A 25,145-nucleotide genomic window follows, 5' to 3' on the forward strand; every position below is an offset into this window, starting at 1 on the left:
ATATTTTTGCTCTCTTGAGCAATATCTTAGAAGAGTTAATATAATATGCCAAGATGTTTGGACCAACCATAGGAGAGGCTTATCTGCCAGACCACTCATTACTTATCTAATCAATTATGTGAATGAGCTTGATGAAAAATCTTCCTAAGCATGGTTGAGTTTCACAGAAGATAATGAAAAATTCCATTCCACTTTGCTTCCAAGGGAATAAAACCTGATAGTGTTAAATATTTATTTACCATTCCCCGTGGAAGATAGAACTTTAAATAAAATGTCCATGCAGTTACTTGTAGCTTAAGCGTTTTCATTTTATATTTCATTCCTTTTTTGGAGGCGGGGAGGGGGGAAGAATATTTTATAACTCCTTGCTGCATGGTGGTCACCATACATAGTAGATGTTCTTTAGAGAAGTCATAGTTACTATTTTTATTACAGGAACACCAAGAGGCCCCAGTAGAGATCAGCTCCCCATCATGCCAGGCATGGTATAAACATGTAGTATAAAATAGTCCCTGACCTAAAGAATTCAAATTCTAATTAGAGAAGGCAGAGAAAGGATGGCATGTAAATTTTTAGCCCAAATGGTTACATGTCAGCAAAGTCATGCACAGGGTATCGTAATGGGAAGTGTCAGGGAATCTTAATAAAAAGCACTGCTACCAGCTCTGCTTAGGATAAAAACCAATGAAATAACACCGTACTGCTTTAACAGCTGTCTGTTGGCAGAGTGGGTTCTCAGGAAGAGAACATTGTGATGGAGTGCACAACAGAGGATATAGACCTGGAGTCCCAGCCCTGATCACCAAGAGTTGCCAATTACTTTAATAATTATGTAGATTATGTAGGTATCTATTTGCCAAGCTCAGCACAATCTTCCCAGAATGATTTGCTCTGACTAGAGACAAAACAAGGCTGGAACGGAGGTTGAATTTCAAAACCATGTTAAAATAAAAACACCACCATCCATCTCATGACCCAGCCAGGCATTTCTGCCCTATTGAGCAGGGTTTGTTGCTTATGGAGCAGGCTGTCATTGTGCGGACAGATTAGTCCATGGCCTTGTCTAGAGTAGGGGAAAAGCGCTTGTTTTTCTAAATTGTAAACGCCGTTTTTACTAGTCTAGACAAGGCCAAGCAGAGGAGCACAAAGCACAAAAGGAGGAGGAGTAGGGGTGAGTAAATGTATTCAGCCCTACATATGTTACTACCCATTAAAAGTACAAGCTTCAAAACCCCCACCTGCCTCTGTAGTGGCCCCCTGTGAGGAAACAGGGCTTATACAGGGCTGCAAGATCAGGCAGCAGGCAGCCAGCCCAATTCTCTTCTGTGCTCCCTCAGCACTCAGCTCAGCTGCCAGAGCACATATGGCTCATTTCCATAGGAGCAAAGGAATGGCTATACTGGATCACAGCCATGTTCTTTCTAGTCCTGTCTCTTACAGTGGCTAGCACCAGATGCTTCAGAGGAAGCTGCAGGAATCCCACAAAACCACCAATGGGAAAAAGAGGAGAGGACGAGAGAGGCATAAATCTGCTGTTGTGTGACCAAATAGTTTGCCAGTTAGATCATTTCTCACTCTGGAACTGGTGATAGAATATGGGTAACCTACAAAATGGTCTGATGGAGATCAAGATAAGTTATGTAAAAAATTAATTGTTTTTGTTTGTGCTGACTTTTTGTTCTTGTTTGCCTCTACCCTTGTTAGATAGAACTAATCTTGTGCTGGGGGGAGGGTCATAATCCTCACAGCTTTCTTGTTGCACTGTACTGCACAATACCAGTCAGCCAAAACAGCACGTTATTGGAAGCAGGACAATAGCTACCATAGCAATTTGGACTTTGTACTAGACTGCTCAGTCCATTGCTCCCTTCCAGTGTAGTGTAGTCCATCCATTCACACTACACAGCGGACACAGCTAGATAGCTAGCCAGTTAATTATAAAAGACCTGTCTAAAAAGAGAAGCTAACTTGTAAATCATTGCAAGAAGTTAACCCCCCAGGAAATTAAAACCTGTGCATTATGGTAGCCATGGTATAAGTCTGCCCACTCCTGTCTCTCTCTCTCAGATGCTGATATCAGAGCTCAGTGTCCAGGTTTCGTTACCAGAGCGTGGCCTCTCTATCAAGGCAGGCTTTGTGTTGTAGACCACTCTTCAGATGTCGGACTGGGCACATTTCCATCACATGAGCTATTGTCTGTGACGGTGCCCCACCGTCACACCAGGGGGAGAAAACCGGTGCATGGTTGCAGCAACTCTGGTCAAGCCAGAGAGTAGCCTCTTGAGGCTCGTCCAAGAACTGTGATTAAGTGGACAAAGAGGCAGGTGCAGCGATGTACTCGTGAATTTACTTAGTGTATTAGACTCTCTGTCCCACTGATGCTTTCACTTTGTAAGGACATAATTTTGGGCTTCCAGGCGGCGCTGATCATCTATGCATGGTAAAGGGGCAGTAGCATTCTTGTTCAAGAGTGTGTGAGCTGCCATAGCAAAGGGATATCAAGAGATGAGCCATGGTGTCACACCCCGGACCACAGGATTGGTATTCCTCCCCTGACTATGAACAGACCTTCAGGCTGGTGGTTTGTATTGTTCCCTGTCTGAGAATGGGTCATCAGTCAGTCATAGATGAAATAGTATGCAGTGGTGTTGTAGCTGTGTTGGTCCCAGGATATTAGAGATACAAGGTGGGTGAGGTAATATCTTTTATTGGACCAGCTTCTGTTGGGGAAAGAGACAAGCTTTCCAGCTTACACAGAGCTCTTCTTCTGGTTTTTCACACCCCTGAGCGAGAAAGTTGAAGCGCTGTAAGGTGCCAGTGTAGTCACACCCTAACTCAGGGAGTTACTGCTAAATACAAGGTGGAACAGAGTGTTTAGCATAAGTAGTTAACACATATTTCAAGGGACCATTCAAGGTGTAGTGGCCCGTTGACACCCCTCCAATCATAGGGAGGAAAGGAAGGGAGGAGAGAAGCTGCTGGGGAGGTTGTTAGTGGGTTACAGATTGTTGTAATAAGCCATAAATGCGGTGACTTTCTTCTGTCCTTGATTTTTAGTGTCTAGCAAAGTTATGAATTTAAGCTCCCAGGCTCATCTTCTGAAAGTGTTGTGCAGGTTCCCTTTGGGGATGAGGACTGATAGGTCAGATATAGAATGAGCACTTTGTGAAAAGTGTTCATCCATAGGTGATGTGATGTTTTGTCTTTTATCATTTTTCCTGTGTGAGTTCTTTCGAGAGTGGAGTGATTGTCTGGTTTCACCCACATAGTCGCTATTGGGGCATTTAGTGCACTTGATGACGCACATCACATGTTGTGATAGGGCTGTGTAGGACCCATGGATCTTCAAAGGTGTGTTGTGGGGCTGGGTGTTGATTATTGCAACAGTGGCTCATAAAATAACCTATACCTCACACAGATGGCTCCAGAGACAAAAATATTCATAAATCTAATTTCAACTGACCTTGAAAGCTTTCCCACTGACATAAATATTACAAAATAAAATCTAAAAAAGATATAAAACCACTGTGTATTTCAGTTGATTAGTACCAAAGAAATGCACATGCAATCCATATGAGAAGGGTTAGCCTTTAAGATATTATAAGTCTTGTATGTTTAGAGAAACACTGTTTTCCAGTGTAAGCAATACTGAGTTCAGGAAAACAAAGATTTTGTATGCTCTGTTTATAACCTTCCTTATTGATTTTACATTGATATTATTTTAACTTTACCACAGAGGCCATACGAAATTCATTCAGCCACTCCAGTTGATGAGATCCTCAACATGTTCAAGATAGAAAGAGTTCATTACTCATCCACATGGTGCAAGGGTATGATAGCATTGCTGAAAAAGGTAAGACAGTACAAGAGCTATTTGCACTTGCCTCCTCCCGCAAATAATCCAGTGGATATCCTTTAGGTAAGATACAGCTCATACAAGTATCAGGTTGTTTAAATCTCATGGATAGAGGGAAAGGTGCCTTTCCTTGGCCTTCTCTGAACAGCAGAGATGCAGCATTGTCTCTTATGAAGTTGGTTTATTATTGTTCTCATACCGGTCTGAAAGAACAGTTCAATTTATCTTTTAAATTACATTTTTATAAGGAATTTTAGTGTTCCTGAAACAGCCCTACAGACCCAGGACATCTGTTTTCCACAGGCCCAGCGGTGGCACCTCCTGTGTTGCCCTGTTCTTGCCTCAGCCATAGTTTGGGGGCACCACATTCTGCATTCCCATTCAGTTCTTTGCATCTCTGCTGAGATTGCCAGCAAAGTTACCTAGAAACCTAGGAACTGCCTCTCTCCTTGTGCCATACTCCCATAATTGCAGCAGCAAAGGTTCTCAGGATGGAGCCTCCTCACTATGTAACCGGAAGCCACAGGCTGGACATTCTCTATGAAGCCCCATGACACTGGAACTTGCTTTCCTCTGTCAGTCCACCTGAGCCCATATTTCTTCCTCTTCCAGTTACACTGCAAAGTATATCTTTGAGCAAGAATAGGGTTGCCAACTTTCAGACAAAACTGAACACCCTTGTCCTGCCCCGCCCCTTCCCTGAGGCCCCACCCCTGCTCACTCCATCCCCACTCCCTCTGTCGCTCTCTCTCCCCAACCCTCGCTCACTCGCTCAATTTCACTGGGCTGAGGCAGAGGGTTGGGGTACAGGATGGGGTGAGGGCTCCAGCTGGGGGTGCGGGCTCTGGGTGGGCCTGGGTCAGAGGGGTTTGGGGTACAGGAGAGGGCTCCAGGATGGGGGGCAGGGCCGAGGTGTTCAGAGTGTGATAGGGGGCTCTGGGCTGAGGCAGGGGGTTGGGGTGTGGGAGGGGGTATGGGCTGTGGCTGGAGGTGTGGGCTCCGGGCTGGGGCCGAGAGGTTTGTAGTGTGGGAGAGGGTTCCGAGCTGGGCCAGGGGGTTGGGAGGCAGGAGGGGGTGCGGGCTCTGGATGATGCTTACCTCGGGCAGCTCCCCAGAAGTGGTGACATGTTCCTTAGCTCCTAGGCACAGACGTGGCCACGTGGCTCTGCGTGCTGTCTTCGCAACTCCCTTTGGCCGCGGTTACCGGCCCCTGGGAACTGCGTAGCCGGCACTTGAGGCGGGGGCAGTGCATGGAGCCTCCCTGACTGTTCCTCTGCCTAGGAACTGAGGGACATGTCACTGCTTCTGGGGAGCCGCGTGGAGACAGGTAGGGAGCCTGCCAGCCTCGCCAACTGGACTTTTAATGGACCAGTCAGTGGTGGTGACCGAAGCCATCAGGGTCCCTTTTTGACCAGGTGTTCTGTTTGAAAACTGGACACCCGGCAACCCGAAGCAGGAAGTGTTTTTAAATGTACCACTGGAGCACTGGGAGATAAATTACAGATTTATATTTGAGCAGTCTGGTTTTTGTTATATGGAGCAATGAGATGGTCAGTTTTCACTGTTGTCAGGGAGCTCACTGCAAAAACATATTATAATGAACTGAAAGAATACATGTAAGATGGCAAGTAGTGCCAAATTATGATGGGAAGGTTTTTTTCATCACTTGGACTCTTGTCCACTAGTAAATGGACTAGTGCTAACAACTCACTTCATGTTCTATAGGCCACTGAATAGCCCTCAGATGGTAATTACATTACCTTAATATTATATGCAGTGTTGTTGTAGCCATGTTGGTCTGAGGATATTAGAGAGACAAGCTGGGTGAGATAATATCTTACATTGGAACAATTTCTTTTGGTGAGAGAGACAAGCTTTCGAGGTGCACAGAGCTCCTCTGCAGGTCTGGGAAATGTATTCAGATCATCACATAAGTTAATTTTTTTTAAATACTGGAACTTCTAAGAAGTATGAGATGGTTCTCCAAGCTTTTCCTAATTAAAAATGCTATTATCCACATTAGTAAGATGCATTTACTCTTCTTGAAATCTTTATGGCATACAGTGTCTTAGAAAATGCATTTTTTTGATCACAGCTCCTCACTAAGGACCCTGAGTGCCGCCTTTCAAGTCTTGCAGACATTCAGAGCTCTCCGTACTTAGCTGATATCAACTGGGATGCTGTTCTGGAGAAAGCTGTGACACCAGGCTTTGTTCCTAATGTGAGTCAATAGTCTAGTTAAACTAAATTTGCAAATCCCCTATCCAATTATCGCTGTCATTTTAACTGTTTACTAATAGACATTTGCATTTATTTCTCCAAGGAAGTTTCAGTGTTTTCCTCCTGATGCACATTCTAAATTGCTTTCTGCTCTTGTTCACTTTGCCGTAACAGAGAGCAAAATTTCCATTAGGTTATTGGACAATGGTTGGAGTGGGCCTGTGCTGTGAGGTGGCACTGAGCATTCTCCCTCTCAGGTGCTTGGCTAGTTCTTGTTCACATGCTCTAGGTCAAACTGTTCACCATATGTAGGGTCAGGAATGGACGGGCTATCAAGAAGGCCAGGGCTTTACAAAGCAGTGAGCAAGCGACCAGGGAGCTTTGCAAACAGGGGCCGCTAACAGGGAGTTTCGAGAGGGAGTTCTCCAGGTGAAGGAGGAGCAAATATGGGACCCTTGAGGTAAGTGGCTGTCTGTAGTGTGTGTTTGTGTTTGGGGATTACTTGCTGTGTGCTGAGCTTGTGTTTGTCTGTCTGTCTGTCTATCTGTTTGTTTGAAGGACCATGTGCTGTGGCCGGCAGTTGGAAGCCGTGAGCTTCTAAACAAGGTTTGAAATCTAGAAGCCTCTGTTCATTGGCTAAGCCTTAATCAGGGGGCAGGGCTATCAAGAAGGCCAGGGCTTTATAAAGCAGTGAGCAAGCAACCAGGGACCACTAACAGGGAGTTTCGAGAGGGAGTTGGGAAGGGGAGTGGAAAGGGGGCGAGGTACACTTGCCATTCTTTAAAACTGTTAAACTAAACTATAATCAAAACTCCTTGATTTAAACAAAAACCCTATCATTAACCTGGGTAGCTGTAGGAGAGCATGCAAGCAGAAGTCCAGCAGCAGAGTGGGGGCTATCCTGTTTATTGCACTCAGTGTAGCATGTATGATTACCTGCCCTGTAGGCAGATGGCGGATGAGTGCATTCGGTGCAAGGAGCTCCTGGCCCTCAGAGACCCTGTACGGGCTTTGGAGGCCAGGGTGGCAGAACTGGAGGAACTAAGGGAGGCAGAGAGGTATGTTGATGAGGTTTTCTGGGACACCGTAGGTTTGTCCCACCTCCGGTCAGACAGCCCCTGTGCTGTTAAGGAGGATGAAAGGCCCGGCGAAGGAGAGCAGTCAACAGGAACAGAGGGATACCTTCCCATAGTTGGGATCCTCCTTCCAGATGATATTGGGGTATCCTCTTGCACTGAGGTTACCTCTCTGGGGGAGGGAACTCCAGTCATTAGGAAAAGGCAGGTGTTAGTAATGGGAGATTCAATCATTAGAAACATAGATAGCTGGGCTTGTGATGACTAGGAGCACCATATGGTGACTTGCCTGCCTGGTGCGAAGGTTGCGGATCTCTCGAGGCATCTAGATACACTTATGTGTAGTGCTGGGGAGAAGCCGGTGGTCGTGGTACATGTAGGTACCAATGACATAGGGAAGGGTAGGAGAGACGTCCTGGAGGCCAAATTTAGACTGCTAGGAAGGAGATTGAAGTCCAGGACCTCTATGGTGGCATTCTCAGAAATGCTTCCAGTTCTACACGCAGGGCCAGGTAGGCAGACAGAGCTTCAGAGTCTCAATGCTTGGATGAGATGATGGTATAGAGAGGAGGGGTTTAGATTTATTGGGAACTGGGGAAACTTTTGGGATAGGGGGAGCCTATACAGGAAGGATGGGCTCCACCTAAACCAGAGTGGATCCAGACTGCTGGCACTTAACATTAAAAAGGTTGCAGAGCAGTTTTTAAACTAAGAGATGGGGGAAAGCCGATGGCTGCAGAGGCGGACAGAGACTTCTCTTAGAGGAGAGTCTATTGATAGAGATTGAAATAAAAATCTTAAATGAATCCACGTGTTCCATAGAATCTCTATGGATAGTAATTCCATGCTCTAATAAGAATATAACAGTAGGGATCTATTATCGACTACCTGACCAGGACAGCGATAGTGACAATGAAATGCTAAGGGAGATTAGAGAGGCTATCAAAATAAAGAACTCAATAATAGTGGGGGATTTCAATTATCCCCATATTGACTGGGTACATGTCACCTCAGGACGAAATGCAGAGACAAAATTTCTCGATACTTCAAATGACTGCTTCTTGGAGAAGCTGGTACAGGAACCCACAAGGGGAGAGGCAACTCTCGATTTAGTCCTGAGTGGAGTGCAGGATCTGGTCCAAGAGGTAACTATAACAGGACCGCTTGGAAATAGTGACCAAAATATAATAACATTTAACATTCCTGTGGTGGGAAGAACACCTCAACAGCCCAACACTGTGACATTTAATTTCAGAAAGGGGAACTATGCAAAAATGAGGAGGTTAGTTAAACAGAAATTAAAAGGTACAGTGACGAGAGTGAAATCCCTGCAAGCTGCATGGACACTTTTCAAAGACACCATAATAGAGGCTCAATTTAAATGTATACCCAAATTAAAAAACACAGTAAAAGAACGAAAAAAGAGCCACCGTGGTTTAACAACCATGTAAAAGAAGCAGTGAGAGATAAAAAGATACCTTTTAAAACATGGAAGTCAAATCCTAGTGAGGTAAATAGAAAGGAGCATAAACACTGCCAAATTAAATGTAAAAATGTAATAAGAAAAGCCAAAAAGGAGTTTGAAGAACAGCTTGCCAAAAATTCAAAAGGGTAATAACAAAATGTTTTTTAAGTACATCAGAAGCAGGAAGCCTGCTAAACAACCAGTGGGGCCCCTGGATGCTCGAGATACAAAAGGAGCACTTAAAGACTATAAAGTCATCGCAGAGAAACTAAATGAATTCTTTGCTTCAGTCTTCACGGCTGAGGATGTTAGAGAGATTCCCAAACCTGAGCCGTCTTTTGTAGGTGACAAATCTGAGGAATTGTCACAGATTGAAGTGTCCTTAGAGGAGGTTTTGGAATTAATTGAGAAACTTAACAGTAACAAGCCACTGGGACCAGATGGCATTCACCCAAGAGTTCTGAAAGAACTCAAATGTGAAATTGTGGAACTATTAACTATGGTTTATAACCTGTCCTTTAAATCAGCTTCTGTACCCAATGACTGGAAGATAGCTAATGTAACTCCAATATTTAAAAAGGGCTCTAGAGGTGATCCTGGCAATTACAGACTGGTAAGTCTAATGTCAGTACCAGGCAAATTAGTTGAAACAATAGTAAAGAATAAAATTGTCAGACACATAGAAGAACATAAATTGTTGCGCAAAAGTCAGCATGATTTCTGTAAAGGGAGATCATGTCTTACTAATCTATTAGAGTTCTTTGAAGGGGTCAACAACAACATGTGGACAAGGGGGATCCAGTGGACATAGTGTACTTGGATTTCCAGAAAGCCTTTGACAAAGTCCCTCGCCAAAGGCTCCTACGTAAATTAAGTTGTCATGGGATAAGAGGGAAGATCCTTTCATGGATTGAGAACTGGTTAAAGGACAGGGAACAAAGGGTAGGAATAAACGATAAATTTTCAGAATGGAGAGGGGTAACTAGTGGTGTTCCCCAATGGTCAGTCCCAGGACCAATCCTATTCAACTTATTCATAAATGATCTGGAGAAAGGAGTAAACAGTGAGATGGCAAACTTTGCAGATGATACTAAACTGCTCAAGATAGTTAAGACCAAAGCAGACTGTGAAGAACTTCAAAAAGATCTCACAGAACTAAGTGATTGGGCAACAAAATGGCAAATGAAATTTAATGTGGATAAATGTAAAATAATGCACATTGGAAAAAATAACCCCAACTATACATACAATATGATGGGGGCTAATTTAGCTACAACTAGTCAGGAGAAAGATCTTGGAGTCATCATGGATAGTTCTCTGAAGACGTCCACGCAGTGTGCAGCAGCAGTCAAAAAAGCAAACGGGATGTTAGGAATCATTAAAAAAGGGATAGAAAATAAGACGGAGAATATCTTATTGCCCTTATATAAATCCATGGTACGCCCACATCTTGAATACTGCGTACAGATGTGGTCCCCTCATCTCAAAAAAGATATACTGGCATTAGAAAAGGTTCAGAAAAGGGCAACTAAAAGATTAGGGGTTTGGAACGGGTCCCATATGAGGAGAGATTAAAGAGGCTAGGACTTTTCAGCTTGGAAAAGAGGAGACTAAGGGGGGATATGATAGAGGTATATAAAATCATGAGTGATGTGGAGAAAGTGAATAAGGAAAAGTTATTTACTTGTTCCCATAATATAAGAACTAGGGGCCACCAAATGAAATTAATGGGCAGCAGGTTTAAGACAAATAAAAGGAAGTTCTTCTTCACACAGCGCGCAGTCAACCTAGGACTATAACAGGGTTTAAAAGAGAACTGGATAAATTCATGGAGGTTAAGCCCATTAATGACTATTAGCCAGGATGGGTAAGGAATGGTGTCCTAGCCTCTGTTTGTCAGAGGGTGGAGATGGATGGCAGGAGACAGATCACTTGATCATTAACTGTTAGGTTCACTCCCTCTGGGGCACCTGGCATTGGCCACTGTTGGTAGACAGTATACTGGGCTGGATGGACCTTTGGTCTGACCCAGTATGGCCATTCTTATGTTCTTATCCTTTCAGCAAAAGTGTACAGTGCATGGGCATTGCACAGCTTCTAGCAACGAGCTTAAAAGAGCATAACAGTTGTAGCTGAAAGAGCACTTTCAAGCAAATTGAGAAGGGGCTGGGAGAAAAACAGCCCATCTAACCTGTTTTAGGAAATGATGGATGAAATTCACTCTTAGCAACACACCCACAGAGCCAGAACATTTTGCCTCCATATGGGTACAGCAGAAGAGCGTTGGAAGGTGAGCTCCATCCTCACCAAACCAGGGCCAGGATGCAGGACACCTTCCCTCCTACCCACAGCTTCTGCTCCAGCCTAGGGTCTGGGATAATGGCCACGGCCACTCCACACCAGTTGTGCAAGGTACCAGGTCCATGGACCCTCCCCTGACCAACGCCTAGATCCTCCCTGGCTCAATCCCAAAGCAGACTCTTCAGGGCCAGCACAGAAGCCATGTGTGTGAGACACAAGGAGAGTACAGGCACCCCTTCCAGCCATTCAGCTGGTCCCCCCCAACCTCATGCAGTCTCTGTGCAGGGTTTGCCTTGCACCAGTCCTTCATACCAGGAGTGGATTCTTTTGACAAGAAGTTCAGCTCAACTACTCAAAACCTAAAGATTACCTCCATTCCTTATATTTTCAATGCTGCACATAATGTTCTCTTAAACCAGCGCTTACTTTTAAGTCACTGAGCCAAATTCAGCCCTAGTGTGAGCAACACAAGTCCTTTGGCTTACATGAGGGTGGAATTAGGACCAGTAAAAAAACTTATAATAAATTTTGAAGGGGTCAGATGCATGCTATCTGACCTTAAGAACATGCATTACCACAGATGTGATTATCTTCACAGGTACATGCTAATACAAAAGCAAAGCAAATGGAACTATTTGGCTTTTTTTTTTTTTTTTTTACCTTTTATTGATAAATCCAAAATACATACGTCTATTTAATCACAGTTGCTAAAACAACAAACTGATTGCAAGTAGCCACTTCCAGTCATAATGTGGAAAAAAAGATGAAATACAGAGTTTTTGAGATTAAAAAGAATCTAAAACGTTTTGGGATTCAAATAGGACAAGTAACATACCATACAGGACACCTCTAAATCCAATTGTCCTTTCTTATTCTGACATAATGATTATTGTTACTGCAGCGTAAAGTCAGAAATCACAAAATGAGATATCAAAATCTTACATAAATTATCTTTCGAATCATCCTCATAGATATCAGTATTTATCAATTGGGCAGATAACAATATTTAGCTTAATTTAATTGTTATATCGTAATTATTTTCTTGTTAACTGAGATGTAATTTTGATGAACAAAATATATAATCTCAGCTGTAGGAAACAATAGTCTCTTTCTCTGAGCCTGCTGATACACATAGAAATATATTAATCCTTTGAATTTGGAATGTAGCAGTATCCTTTCCCCCCGTATCTGATTTATTAATTTCCCGTAGTCAATAAATGGTGAAAAATTAGGTTGATAACTTGCAGACAGGATTTCATGAGGGACATAGTTAGAGATCCCTTATCAGGGATTTGAAATTATCTGAGTATATAACAAGGAGAACTGAAATCATTACTTGAGTTTACAAATATGAACAGAGTTGTGCAATTCCTCTCCCGCAGATACAGCTGAAAAACTTAATACATGAACATTACAAACATTAGTATAGTTTTCAGCTGTCCTGTTTAAGAGCAAGTTACAGATCCTGAGTTGGTGGAAAATGTCATAGCTCCACTGAAGTCCACTTATGACTTCGATGGAACAGTGACAAATTACATCAGCTGGAGATCTGCCCCACGGTCCCTATTAAGACACTAACTAAGGCTGGGGTCTTGCAAATACTTATGCATATGAATAACTTTGCAGATGTGAATAGTCCCATGGAACTCAAAGTTACTCATGAATGTATTGACAGAATCGGGGTCAACATTTTGCACCAAAGCACTTTAGGTGCCTAAAAATTTCACGCACCTAAGTTTGAAAATTTCACCCCTAGTTCTTTTTTATTTTCCACAGTTTTTTACTTCTCTTTAACTTTAATATATATTTGGCAGATTTCGGGGTTTTTTGGTGGGGGGGAGGTTCCTCACTAATTAAGATCTTTTTGAGGGCACCTTATCTGTCTTGTTTTCAAGAGAGTTGAGACAAGTTTCCAAACCTTCTGCTGCAACAAAATGTTATTTAAAAGTAATTTGAGAGGCAGATGTAGAAGCTAATTGTTTGGTACTGTTTCTCAGACAACTGAACCGCCTCCATAATTGTAGTTGATTTCAGAGAAGGTGATGGTGGCTGTGAAACAAGAGGGACTCCTGTTCACAATTTCCATCCTATTTGGAAACACTGATGTGTCTGCCATTAAAAATGCATCACCCTATTGTATTTTGGTTTGGTTTGTCTATGTCTAGCAGGCATTGCATACATACAATGTACCTGTTTTTTTTTTTCTGATCAGAGCCGAAAAGAAAGCAATATCATAGACATCAAGATGCACAATCATTCCAGTGCTAACATTGTCTGAATATGGTCTTCCCATAGAAGGATAAAAAAAATTCCTGTTCATCAAAGGTCAAAACATTTTTAAAGGGGAAAAAACCATAATCCTCCACTACTACAAGTAAAACAATTTCCCTAGCTAAAACACCAACTCTCATTGGCATTTGGAGCTGCTCTTAGAAAAAGATTCTTCAATTTACAAAGGCACATTAAGGGGGGGAAAAACCATTATACCAGATGTAACTAATTCAGATAACAGCGAAAACTAATTCAGAATAGAAACTCCAAGTCTAGGGTTAGGAGTTAAAAGAACACCCTTCCGATTAGTTACAAGGGAATATAATGAAATACACTTCTCCAATTAAAGGAAGAGAGAAGTAAAACTGCACTCAGATACTCTCAGACCTAGTTAAAGATTCAATTAAAAGCTTTGCCAGAGGCTTCAGGCTAGTTGCTTATATAGCAGGGTTCGCTCCACTCTGTTGAACATGTGTATGAGGTCATTAGGAAGACTAGTGAAGAGGTAGGTGTCACAGTGCCTTTGTGATAACACCACCCTACTTTATGTCTTCATCTTGTCTGACTGAAGATCAGAGGACTGGCCTGATGGAAAGGTGTTTTCCCTGGAATTTGCTCCCCTTACCCTATCCTCCCACTGACTCTGGCAGAACCCAGATTAGTTAACTTTTGGGGCACACAACAAATCTCGTCTTGTTTTCCAGGCTTTTGGTGATGGTTTGAGGACTGTGGGTGTTTTCATGTGGGGGGGGGGGAACTATTTATTATTAGGGTAGAGTTTACTTTACTCTGGGTGTTTTTACTCAGCACTCCCATGTGCATGTACACAATACTCTTGCCACTTTCCAGATACAAATGGATTTTGTTCCCGCAAGGCCCATGATGTGGGGGAGAGGGACATGAAATTTCACCCTATATATATTTGGTTTTCCTGTTTTGAAAGCATTATGTCAGAAGGGGCTATACTGTTGTTGTTTCACCATCATGTGGGCTTCTTTCTAGTCATCTGCTGGCAGTGTCAAGCCCTGTATTTCTCTTAGACATTTTCCTTGTTTAGTATTAAATGTTGGAGTAATCAGTCAAGAAGGTAATTTTAAATGTAATTTTTATTTTCAGTAGCCTTCAAAATTACAGAAAGAAAATTTCTCAAATGCTGGAACAAGTCTCTAAACCATATAACCTGAAAAAGAAAGTGGTGTTTGAAAAAAATAAGAATGCATTTTATTTATAAAGTGCTCTAATCTAGAGGCATCCATAAAAAACAGCAACATAGTGATTGCTACAGACTCCAGCAGAACTTATATTTGAACTAAATATATTTTGAGGGTATCTTAAGATGTAGATATGCCATACTCATACTAATAATTAAACAACAGAAAACATTATAGGAAGGAGGATAGTAAACTGACCTAGAAAATTAACCCTTGCATCTGGGGACACAAACAGCTATATCAATGAATCTGTAATGGGCTAGGTCATAGAGGTCTTTTAGTGTCTGTTGGCGTGAGGGGAGGAGGGGTCCTCCACCACAGAATCATAGTTTAGGTCTGGAAAGGACCTCAACAGGTCATCTAGTTCAATCCCCTGCACAGAGGCAGGGCTAAGTATTATCTAGACCATCCTTGACAGGTGTTTGTCTAACCTGTTCTTAAAAACTGCCAGTGATGGAGATTCCACAACCTTCCTAGATAATTTGTTCCAGTGCTTAACTACCCTGACAGGAAGTTTTCCCTAACGTCTACTCTGAATCTCTATTGCTGCAATTTAAGCCCATTACTTCTTGTCCTGTCCTCAGAGGATAAGGAGAACTATTTATTACCCTTTTCTTTAGTTTATAACAACCTTTTATGTACTTTATGTATGGGATCACATGATTAACAACAGACTGCTGATTGGACACCACTGAGTATAAAGCTTCCTCTTCCTGATCCCTTGTCTGAGCACCTAGTTGCTAGGCTTGTGGCTACCTACACCTCTGAGAGCAAGTCCTTGCCTGGTTCCTGCTAACTTGCCTTGTTCCTGTCTCCTCACCCTTACCATCATTGTTGATGCTGGTGTTGACCCTTTGGGTGGCCACAGCCTTGACTCTTCTCCTGGCTCTGGCCACTAGATCCTACAGCCCACTTTATGGCCCTGACACTTACAGAGAGAAAAGGGAAGCTATAAATAAACCTAAACCCCAGATAGGGTTTGCTTTATGCATAATCTGGACCTCCTGTGAACTTTCTCTCCTGCGATTGAGACCTCAGGATAGGAAAGGGTCAGCAGAGGAAAAGGTATTGTGTGTGAAAGACACTAGCTGACACCTTGTTTGTTTATTCTCTGCTTGATATGATCAAATTACTTTAGATCTTGCATGTGCACCACAAACTCAGATTCGGGGTGCAGAACTCATTTTAAAATATGCAAGTGAAATGTGTAGAAAAGGAGACAAATTAATCAGCTTATTCAGTGGTGCTAGAAACTAAGCTGGACAAAAAAGGCAAAAAAAAGTGTTGAAAATGTGTCATTTTGTCATTGTTCACAATGGGATCTACTGGGTGCTGAGCACTCTGGAAAATAGGCTTTTCATACCTCAAAAGGTATTGTAAGGATTCCACATCCAAACATTACAGTGACTTTAACTATATATATATATAAAAACAGGCAAGTCTAAATAAGCCCGAGAAGGAAGAGGAGCACTTCATTGTCACAAGTAGGTGTCAGTCAGTCCTTGAGATGCTAGAAAGGAACTGCCATTAGTTAACTGGACTTACATGAGCTCTTTGAATTAAGTCTATGAATTCTTGCTGAAATCCACAGACACAGATACACACACACACACACACACACTTCTCCAAAAGAATCACTGTATGACTATTTTACCTTGTCTGGTAGTAAATCAGCACATGAACTGGGAGGTGAGGATCTGTTCAGCCAAGAGCTGTGATTGTTAAAAACTTCATGGGCTCAAACAGACCTTAGGTACACAATGCGTGGGAACATGCAAAGCCATTTTTGACCCATGTTTGTTAGGTCAGCTTAAAATGATCAGTTTGTTCCTCTAGACAATTTGTATGGTAAGGAAGGACTGTCAGATTTGAGATGGTTTGCATAATCCTAGGGTCAACATGATTGTCAACAGAGCTAACTAAAAGGTCATAGATAGGACAGGACACTTCAGGTATTTTCTACATTCCTATACTTCAGTATATGAAACAGTTTAGCACACAGAATATTCTGCTCCCAGAGAGAGAGAGAATCAGATGTTGTTGTTTTTTTAAATAACCAGTGACTTTTTTCAGTTATATTTTTTTTAAGTTTATATCAATGGTTTTTTTGCTATTGGCCTTTGGGATCAGTTTGTTTGTTTTTACATCCTGTCATATTTTCGGTTGTTTACAAAACTGAAAATGCCCAGAAGCTGGGATTTTTCCTCCTTTTCGTCATCCTTTTCTTCCCACAGCTGTGCAATGGAAGGTTCATGCCTGCAGCTCTAAAGTCCTGATGCCAAACAAGCTTCTTCCAACGGCAACATCTGAGTCTCTGGACGACTCCTACTTAGAATTTATGTAGTACTTTTATGTTCAAAGCTCTGTACAGACATTCATTAATTAACTTTCACACCTCTATGAGGTGAGCATGGTCAGGGTTATCCCTATTTTACATGTGGGGGAAAAAAACAGAGATGACGTGACTTTCTCAAGGACAAACAGCTACTGAGTAGCAGAGCCAGGATCAGAACTGACTAGTTCCTGAATCCCAGCACTGTGTCCATTCCACCAGACGAAAGCACTAGAGCTAGTCGAGATTCTTTGACCATTTTTTTCTCCTAGCAAAATATCATTCTGTCGAAATTGACATTTTCCCCAGGAAGATTTTTGATGTTCTGATCAGGAGAATGGAAATTAAAAAAAACCCAACAACTTGTTTTGACATGTTACATCATTTCACTTTTCATATTGAAAATGTCCAAAAAATCCATTTTGACATTTCTGATTACCAAATTTTCAGAATTTTTAATTTTGTGAAAATTTTGATATTATGACTTTTCATTCTAATTCAGAATGGAAAATAATTTCAAAATCTCAATTTCCCACAGAAGGAAAAGTCTGCATTAACTTTCATGCTAAAGTCCTACAGGGCTGCTACTCTGAAACATCCCACTCTCAGTTACAGTCGTGTGAATCTGTAGTAACTTCACTGGAGTCGCTCCAGTTTTACACCTGGGTCACTGAAAATACAATCTACCCATTTATAATTTTACTCTTAATCTTTCCTGCTGATTTATTCACTGGCTACTCTGCTGCTTGTGTTGTGCTGCAGCAATAGAATGGCTCTCGGCTCACGCTGGCCCTGTTTCAGCAAGGTAGTTCAGCGTATGTATGTTTCTAAACAGTTTGGCTTCCGTAGGACTGCTCGCATGCTTAAGTACCTTGTTCAAGCAGAGCCACTTTCACTGGATGGAAATAGATTCCCTCTTGCTAAAAGTCGGTCCATTTAGTGCTCTTGATGTATGAGAAAGGGCCATAAATAAGCGGATTCCACTCCAATTGAAGCTAATGTCAAACCAGGAGCCTGGTCTACCCTATGTTTTCCCAGCATAGCTGTGCCAGCAAAATCCCTAGCAGAGGTGTAATTATGCCAGCAAAACTGTCCTTTTGACAGGATAAACTCATTTTGTTCAGGAAACTGGTTTAACCTATATCCACAAAAGCACTCTTTTGCCAGTATAAGCTGCGTCTCCACAAGGAGGGTTTGCCAGTATAGTTACAGCTTTCTAGCATAGACAAGGCCCATCATTGATAGCAACAGGAGCAGGCCCCAATACTGAATTTAAATCTGTTGGCACCACATTCTCTGTAGCAAATTAAAAGATCTTCCATGTGGGGGAAAAATATTAAAGCTCTTCATGAAGTGTTCAGGGCATAGCATAGGATTTTAGCCACAATTCCCAACATCACGGCGGGGAGTCCTGTAGTTAAACTGACACTCAGCTCTTGGAAAAATCTATCAGCGTATATGTTTTCTGCACAAGCAATGCCTCTGAATCACTTCCTGGCCTTGCCTCATTTCTGAGGTTATCTTAACAAAGTGGAGAAAACTCTGCATTCATTGGGTTAGACTCCTCAGAGTTACAATGGTGTAAATCTGGAGTAACTTCATTGGAGTCACTCCAGATTTACACAAAAAGAAGTTACTCCAGATTTACACTTGTATAAGCGAGAAGAGAAGCTAACCATTTATAATTTTTTACATTTCTATGTTTTACTCTATCATTTAAACTGTGAACTTCATTACTGGAAATGAAGGTTACAGTTTCTGTTTCACAGCTGGTATGCTTAAAATCGGCTAAATATATTGGGTTTCTGTAGAGTTACATCGGGAATGAGTTTTGCCCCTATGCATGGTCCCTTCTGGCCTTTGTATCTATTGAACTAATATTGAACAAGCAAACAAAAGACATAATGGTATTCTGAAAAATAACTTTGTACCCTTTTGTAACAGAAAGGAAGACTGAATTGTGACCCTACATTTGAACTAGAAGAAATGATTTTAGAGTCCAAACCCCTTCATAAAAAGAAAAAGCGACTTGCAAAAAACAAATCCAAAGATGGAGCAAAAGAAAGCTGTTCACTGGTAAGTCATGGACTATGGGTGTCGTCAGTTAGCATCCCATTTCCGTTCTTTGAAGGATTTGATCAATCAAGTTCAGTTTTAGCATTTCTGGTCCCAATGTTGGTTAATCTGCAGTCTCAAAACACCTCCAAAACAAGGCACAAAGCAACGATTTATTTCAGTCATGAAAATAATTTGAGCAACTTTAAGATTTAAAATGCTGAAATATACACCTTTAAAGTAAGAAAATTGCTGCCAATTGGCAAATGCACTTCCCACACATGGATGGAAGAAGTCAGAAGGAGTACTTTTCTGCAGCTGGTACTGAGGATGACAAATGTGCAGCACACGAGCTGCATGTTTATAAAAGTTTTAAGGAAAGTCTAAAAGATTTTTCTCCTCTTTACCAGTCTTGATTTATGCATCCCACATCTAAAGGCTCTTTGTATAAAGATCCTAAACTTTGCAAGGAGATAAAAAGTAATCATTTTCCAGGCTCAAATTTTCAATGCAATGATGTTTTATACATTCTGTTGCTGCGTCAGGTGGTTTTGAACGCTCACACATTGTATTTGTCTTAGAGCCATTAGACTTTAAAATGTTCAAACATTCTTTAAAGGTGAATATCTTCCTTTAAAAAAATTCTGACAGCACAATATATACAGCTTGGAGAATCTGGAAAATGCCTCTTGTTCCTATTAATTTGTAAGCTGTTTTGTTCAACACAGGTTCTATTGTTGTGATTTTGTGTACAATTTTCTGTCTCATATAATCAACATATTCATGCTGTTTTTAAAGAATGTACACCTGCAGCAGTGCTTGGAAACTGTGAGGAAAGAATTCATCATATTCAACAGAGAAAAGTAAGTGCATTCCTTAAATGCCCATTTAACATACACAGCTGAAATTAATTTCAAAAGGAGGAGGATTCCATGTCCCCCCCCCCTCAGTCTTAACACAAATGATTAATGATCACACCAGGATGAGTTAAAAGCCCTTACATGAAATAAAAGGCTAGACTTTCATTGATTTCCCTGCTGTACTGTCTGTGGTGTAGCAATTTTCTTATTCTTCCGTCTCTGAAAACAAGCAGAATGCTTACAGTGAATGTGTGGTAGAAAGAAGAGGTAAATGTCACTGGCGGTCTCCAGAGAAGCGGTTAACAATTAAGCAAAAGGACTATTATACGAGTAGAACAAAGCCAAAAGAGGTGATAACTCATGAAATTTTAATGAAGTAAGCCGCAGTGTTGCAATGTGGATATTCTTTGTGTACTTGGCCTCCAAAAACGAAGACTGCTTTACTTCTTTTCATCATAACTCAACATTCAAAGAAAAGTGATACCTCTTTACAGCTGGCAGGCATGACTTAGTGGTCTAAGCATTAGCTAGAACCACTGGAAACAGGTTTGAATCCCAAGAGGGTAGACACCCTCCTTTGTCCTAATAATACATTGGATTCCATGTAGTTTACTGTGTGGGGGGTCTTTTGAATATAACCATAGAAATTGTAGACCTTGACATTAAAGATCCCATGGCAATTTTCATAAGAGAAATGGATTACCCCAGTCTCCTTGGCCAAATTTTCCTTTCCCCTGATCTCACTGTTTTGAGTATCAGAGGGGTAGCTGGGTTAGTCTGGATCTGTAAAAGCGGCAAAGAGTCCTGTGGCACCTTATAGACCAACAGATATGTTGGAGCATAAGCTTTCGTGGGTGAATACCCACTTCGTCAGATGCATGTATTCAACGAAGTAGGTATTCACCCACCAAAGCTGATGCTCCAATACATCTGTTAGTCAATAAAGTGCCACAGGACTCTTTGCCTGTTTTCAGTAGTTTCATCTGAAAGTGTCATTAGGCCAGAGAGAGAGCATGCACAAGGATGAATCTGTAGCTTGATGTCACAGATCCACAGGATCGCTGCAATGCACCCAATTTTGGAACAGTCTCAAGGAGGAACCCTTCAGTGTGCCAGACCCTATAGGGGGTCTCACTTTTCCTCCAGGGTAAGCCAGGCAGCTTCACTGCCTCCTTGGGCTGTACCTCTGAGCCTTCAGCACTCCTGCTTCACACTGTAAATTGCATTCAGGGAGTCTAACTGAGGTAGACTCCTGGTAGATGCTTGTATACTTTTCATGGGTTAATGCACCTCACCAAGCATTTGCAGTGACATTCAAACAGAATTGTCAAAACAGGCAGATTTATTAACTGGAACACGGCATAGGAAGACCTTAAGGTAGTATACAGAACTGAAGGTTAAAGCATAATCCATCCTGGTTAGCCCAGAGCCCAGACAAGCTGTTCCCTTTGTTCAAGATCTCTGTCTCTCCATCTGACCTCCTTGGTCAGATTCCAGGGTAGAGCCCCGACTCCTTCCAGCAGCCAACTCTTATCCCCACCTCATACCTCTCCAATTTTTTGTTCTCCAGCTGGGGACTGTTGGGCAGCATCCCTGCTGAGAGGTGGGGAAATCCAGATCCCTCTGGGTTGTTGGTTACTAGGTGTCAATGGCAGTTGGGTTTGCCGTTGTTTTCTCAAGTGCTCCCTTGATATGGGGACTAAAGCCCAGATTGCTAGGTGACACTTACATCTATGTCTCTTAGCATGCCCGGAGAGCAAACTGTCCTACTGTGCAATAGTGTGGCATAAAGGGGAAACCGAGGCACACATAGATCTCATAAAAGTATCACAAAAAATCCCCACTTTGTCACACCTAGTGGCTAGACCAGTCACTCCAGAGGTAGGAGACCCAGGATCCACTCCCCAATTCTAATAACTGTACTTTAAAAATTATTTATTTGAAACAGCTTCAACAGGAGAAATTGAGGGATCTCTACATCAGAATATCCTATAGCCCAGTGGTTAGGGCACTCACCTGAGAAGTGGTAGATCCATATTCAAATTATTTTCCCCCTCAGGAAGTGGAGGGACTTGCATTGGGGGTCTCCCAGAGCCCAGGTGAGTACGCTAACCACAAGGCTAAAAGTTATGAGGGAGTCCTCCTCCCAGCTGTTTTGTGAGAGTTTACTTACAGGTACCTGATCCAGTAGGTGAGTTTTGAGCACACTTACCAGATCGGGCCCTGCAGACATGGTTTGTGCATCACTTTCGGGCTTAGATATCCAGATGCCTAGAGTGAGGCTTCGGTGCACATGCTCAGAGACAGAATCACGGGTGCCTAGGGAACTTTTATTGCAAAACATTAGGTGCAGAGCAGGTGTAGGCACCTACAGGGTTCTGCGGCAGCTGGACGGAAGTTTTGTGAATCCTGGTAGGGCCAGATTCTGGAATTTAGGCACATAAGGTGGCAGTTAGGCAAATAAGTCCCCTTGCGATTCCAATCCCTAGTCTCTACGCCCCCCTCCCCTTCCCCCCCATATTTAGAGTCATAGTCTCCGGGTGGATGCCAATGTAATCTATTCCAGGATCATACATTAGGGGAGCCCAAAATGTAGTAATTTCACAGATCATATATGATTGATTGTTAAGGTTTGTAACAGGAACAAAAAATAAAAGCCATACTTACAGTATGGGGGACTCTTTCCTGGGAAGCTGTGACTGTGGAAAGGACATGGGGGTCATGATGGAAAATCAGCTGAACATGAGCACCCAGTGCGATGCTGTAGCCAAGAGAGTTAATGTGATCATTGAATATATAAACAGGAATATCAAGCAGAAGCAGGGAGGTTATATTACTTTTGCATTTGGCACTGGTGCCCTGTGTCCATTTCTGGCGTCCACAACTCAAGAAGACATTGATGAATTGGAGAACATTCAGGAGAACAATTAAGGGACTGGAAAACATGCCTTATAGTGCAAGACTTAAGGACTTCAGTCTTTTTAGCATCACAAAGAGAAGATTAAGGGGTGACTTGATCACAGTTTATAAGTACCTACCTGGGGAACAGAAATCTGATAGCAGACTCCTCTTCAGTCTAACCAACAAAAGAATAACAAAAGCCAATGGAAGTTAAAGATTAGACAAATGTAGACTTGAAATATGGTGCATATTTTTAACTGTGAGGGTAATTAACCATTGGAACAACTTACTGAGAGTTGTGGTAGATTCTCCATCACTGGCCATTTGTAAATCACAATTGGATGTTTTCCTAAAAACTGTGGACTAGTTCAAACAGGAATTGATTCATAGGTCAGACTAAATGATCACAGTGGTGCCTTCTGGCTTCATAATCTAGTCTGTGAATGTATGATTTGCAAAATTCTACTGGAGAGCTCACTTGTGGTGAGTAATTCCTTTTTACTTGACTTTATTTCATCAGCCTGAAAATCCTTATTTTTTTATCAGCCCATAGATGATAGCTATTTTAATTCTTGCATGTCATGAAAAACAATGACTGAAAAGACTAAATGTTAGACAGACTGTGAGATGGGTGAGTAAACAACAGAGAAAGGAGTAAATTCACTAGAAGAAAAGGAAAATTCTGGAGAGCATCTGCACGTCAATTAAATTATCATGTGTTTCAGTCATTGGTTGATTGGCTTGACCGTGTAAAGGGGAGAGACCCACATGTAGGTCTGCAAGAGGCCCTACGTTGTTCTAAGTTAATTGAGAGTATTGTTTTGTTTTACTTTCAGCACTGAATTGCATTAGGGCTTCATGTACTTTTCAGAGAACAAGGAAGTTAAATTAAGTTGATAACAGTGAGGAGAGATCAGATTTTGAAACAGAAAGTGAATTAAAGTTTGTGTGAACAGAATCAAAGCAATGACATACAGGAAAGAACAGAGCACAAAGAGAGTAAATCAGCATAGTCCTCAAGATGACTTTCTTCAGAGATTTCCAAACAATGCATTTCCAGCCAGTTTACTGACCCAGATCTTTCAAACCTGCTTGGTTTGAATCTAGTTCTTGTGGTTAGCCACAGATGATGACAGACATAAAATCTTCCTATACGTGCAATATCAGATACTATGTGACCGTATTAGTTACCCATCGTCACCACTTCCATCCATCCATCATCGTTTTTTTCTATCTTCTCATTCTTCCCCTTACTACCCTTGTTTAAATTCATAATCAATTGCAGCTGTAAGAGCTGGTACTGCTACATCGTATATAGGTATCTCACCACTGTTTCTTACATGACTATGCATTTTTCTATCAGTTTCTTTGCACACACCAGAACTGCCTTTATAATTCATCTGTTTGAAAATATTTGGTTATTACCTCAGGTGAACCTTCACTATAAAAAGCCAAATTCTGCTGTGACTTAAACCTTCTGCCTCATTTACCTCAGTAGCATTGAAACAGGTATAAATCAGATCAGAATTTAGCATGCAGCTTTCAGGTGAAAGGATGGTAAGACCCTAGAAAAGATATCTGTGAAAAGCTTCATGAGCTTTCTTATCAGATAATCTTTTCTTGAGCAGTAGGTTCTATGATAATGTGGTACAGTTAAGGTAGGATTAGGGATTCTGCCAACCCTGCAACACCTTTCCATTTAATCCCCCCAAAATCTAGATCAATTCTATTTTGTGGATAAACCAAGTCAGTTGTTATTGTCTCAGACATCTGAGAATATCCCTAGACTGTCTGACTTTCTCTCACCATGTACCTTTCATCCTGCATCAGATATCACACAGCAGAAAATATACAGTATTTATTGTGTTATATTTTTCAGTTTGTGATTTGACAAGGAACTTTTTGACTACAGTTAAAGGATGGCCAATGGGACTTTGAGATTCAAGAATGGGCTCTGTAAACTGTCATAACTCTCTACCAAAAGTATAACTGTCAACTGACTGCATTTTTGCAGTGTTTGCATAGCTAGGATCTAGCAGATCAGAGTTGGCAGAGATGGAATTTGCATGCTATGTCACATATAACTTTTGCAGATGGCTAGATAATCTCCACTGCAAGGAAATGTTTGGAAACTGCTAAATGTAGGGAGTGTTATGAGCACAGTGAACATCAAGAGGGTAGAGTCAGAAAAGCCCCAGTATTCCATTCAAATGTGTGGACTCAGTTCAATAAACTCATCCTGCAGTACTTCAACAGTTACCAGCTGTGTCTAGCGCTGTCCTTTTCCAGTAAAATTGGAGATTACCTTGAAGTTAATTCCTTTTTCTGGACAGCCTCTTAAAATGGCTGCTGAGTCACACACATGTCCTGGACAGCTGTAAGATTTGATGGAGTAGAGAGAGGTAGGATGGCATATAAGATGAGAGAGGGCGTTACAGGCTGAGAGTGCAGCGTGAAAGAAGGCCCAGGGTCAGTTGTGGGTGAAGGTGACCTGAGGAGCATCAGGGCATGCAGAATGGGCACAGGGAAGCAGTGAGATGTATTTGTAAACTAGGAATTGGAAATGGAGGAATCGGGCTGATGTTGACTGTTTTTCC

The 25,145-nt window shown here is 41.8% G+C and overlaps 1 protein-coding gene across 1 annotated transcript in view; it reads left to right on the forward strand.

Moving 5' to 3' along the window:
• Positions 1–25,145, forward strand: part of STK32B (serine/threonine kinase 32B) — a 257,967-nt gene that overhangs the window by 215,633 nt on the left and 17,189 nt on the right. The window contains exons 8-11 of the mRNA XM_037898079.2: positions 3,737–3,853; positions 5,952–6,077; positions 18,677–18,808; positions 19,586–19,650. Coding sequence (XP_037754007.1) covers positions 3,737–3,853; positions 5,952–6,077; positions 18,677–18,808; positions 19,586–19,650 — 440 coding nt within the window. The remainder of the gene's footprint in view (positions 1–3,736; positions 3,854–5,951; positions 6,078–18,676; positions 18,809–19,585; positions 19,651–25,145) is intronic.

Source organism: Chelonia mydas, chromosome 4 (assembly GCF_015237465.2).
Source record: "Chelonia mydas isolate rCheMyd1 chromosome 4, rCheMyd1.pri.v2, whole genome shotgun sequence".
Lineage (NCBI taxonomy): Eukaryota > Metazoa > Chordata > Testudines > Cheloniidae > Chelonia > Chelonia mydas.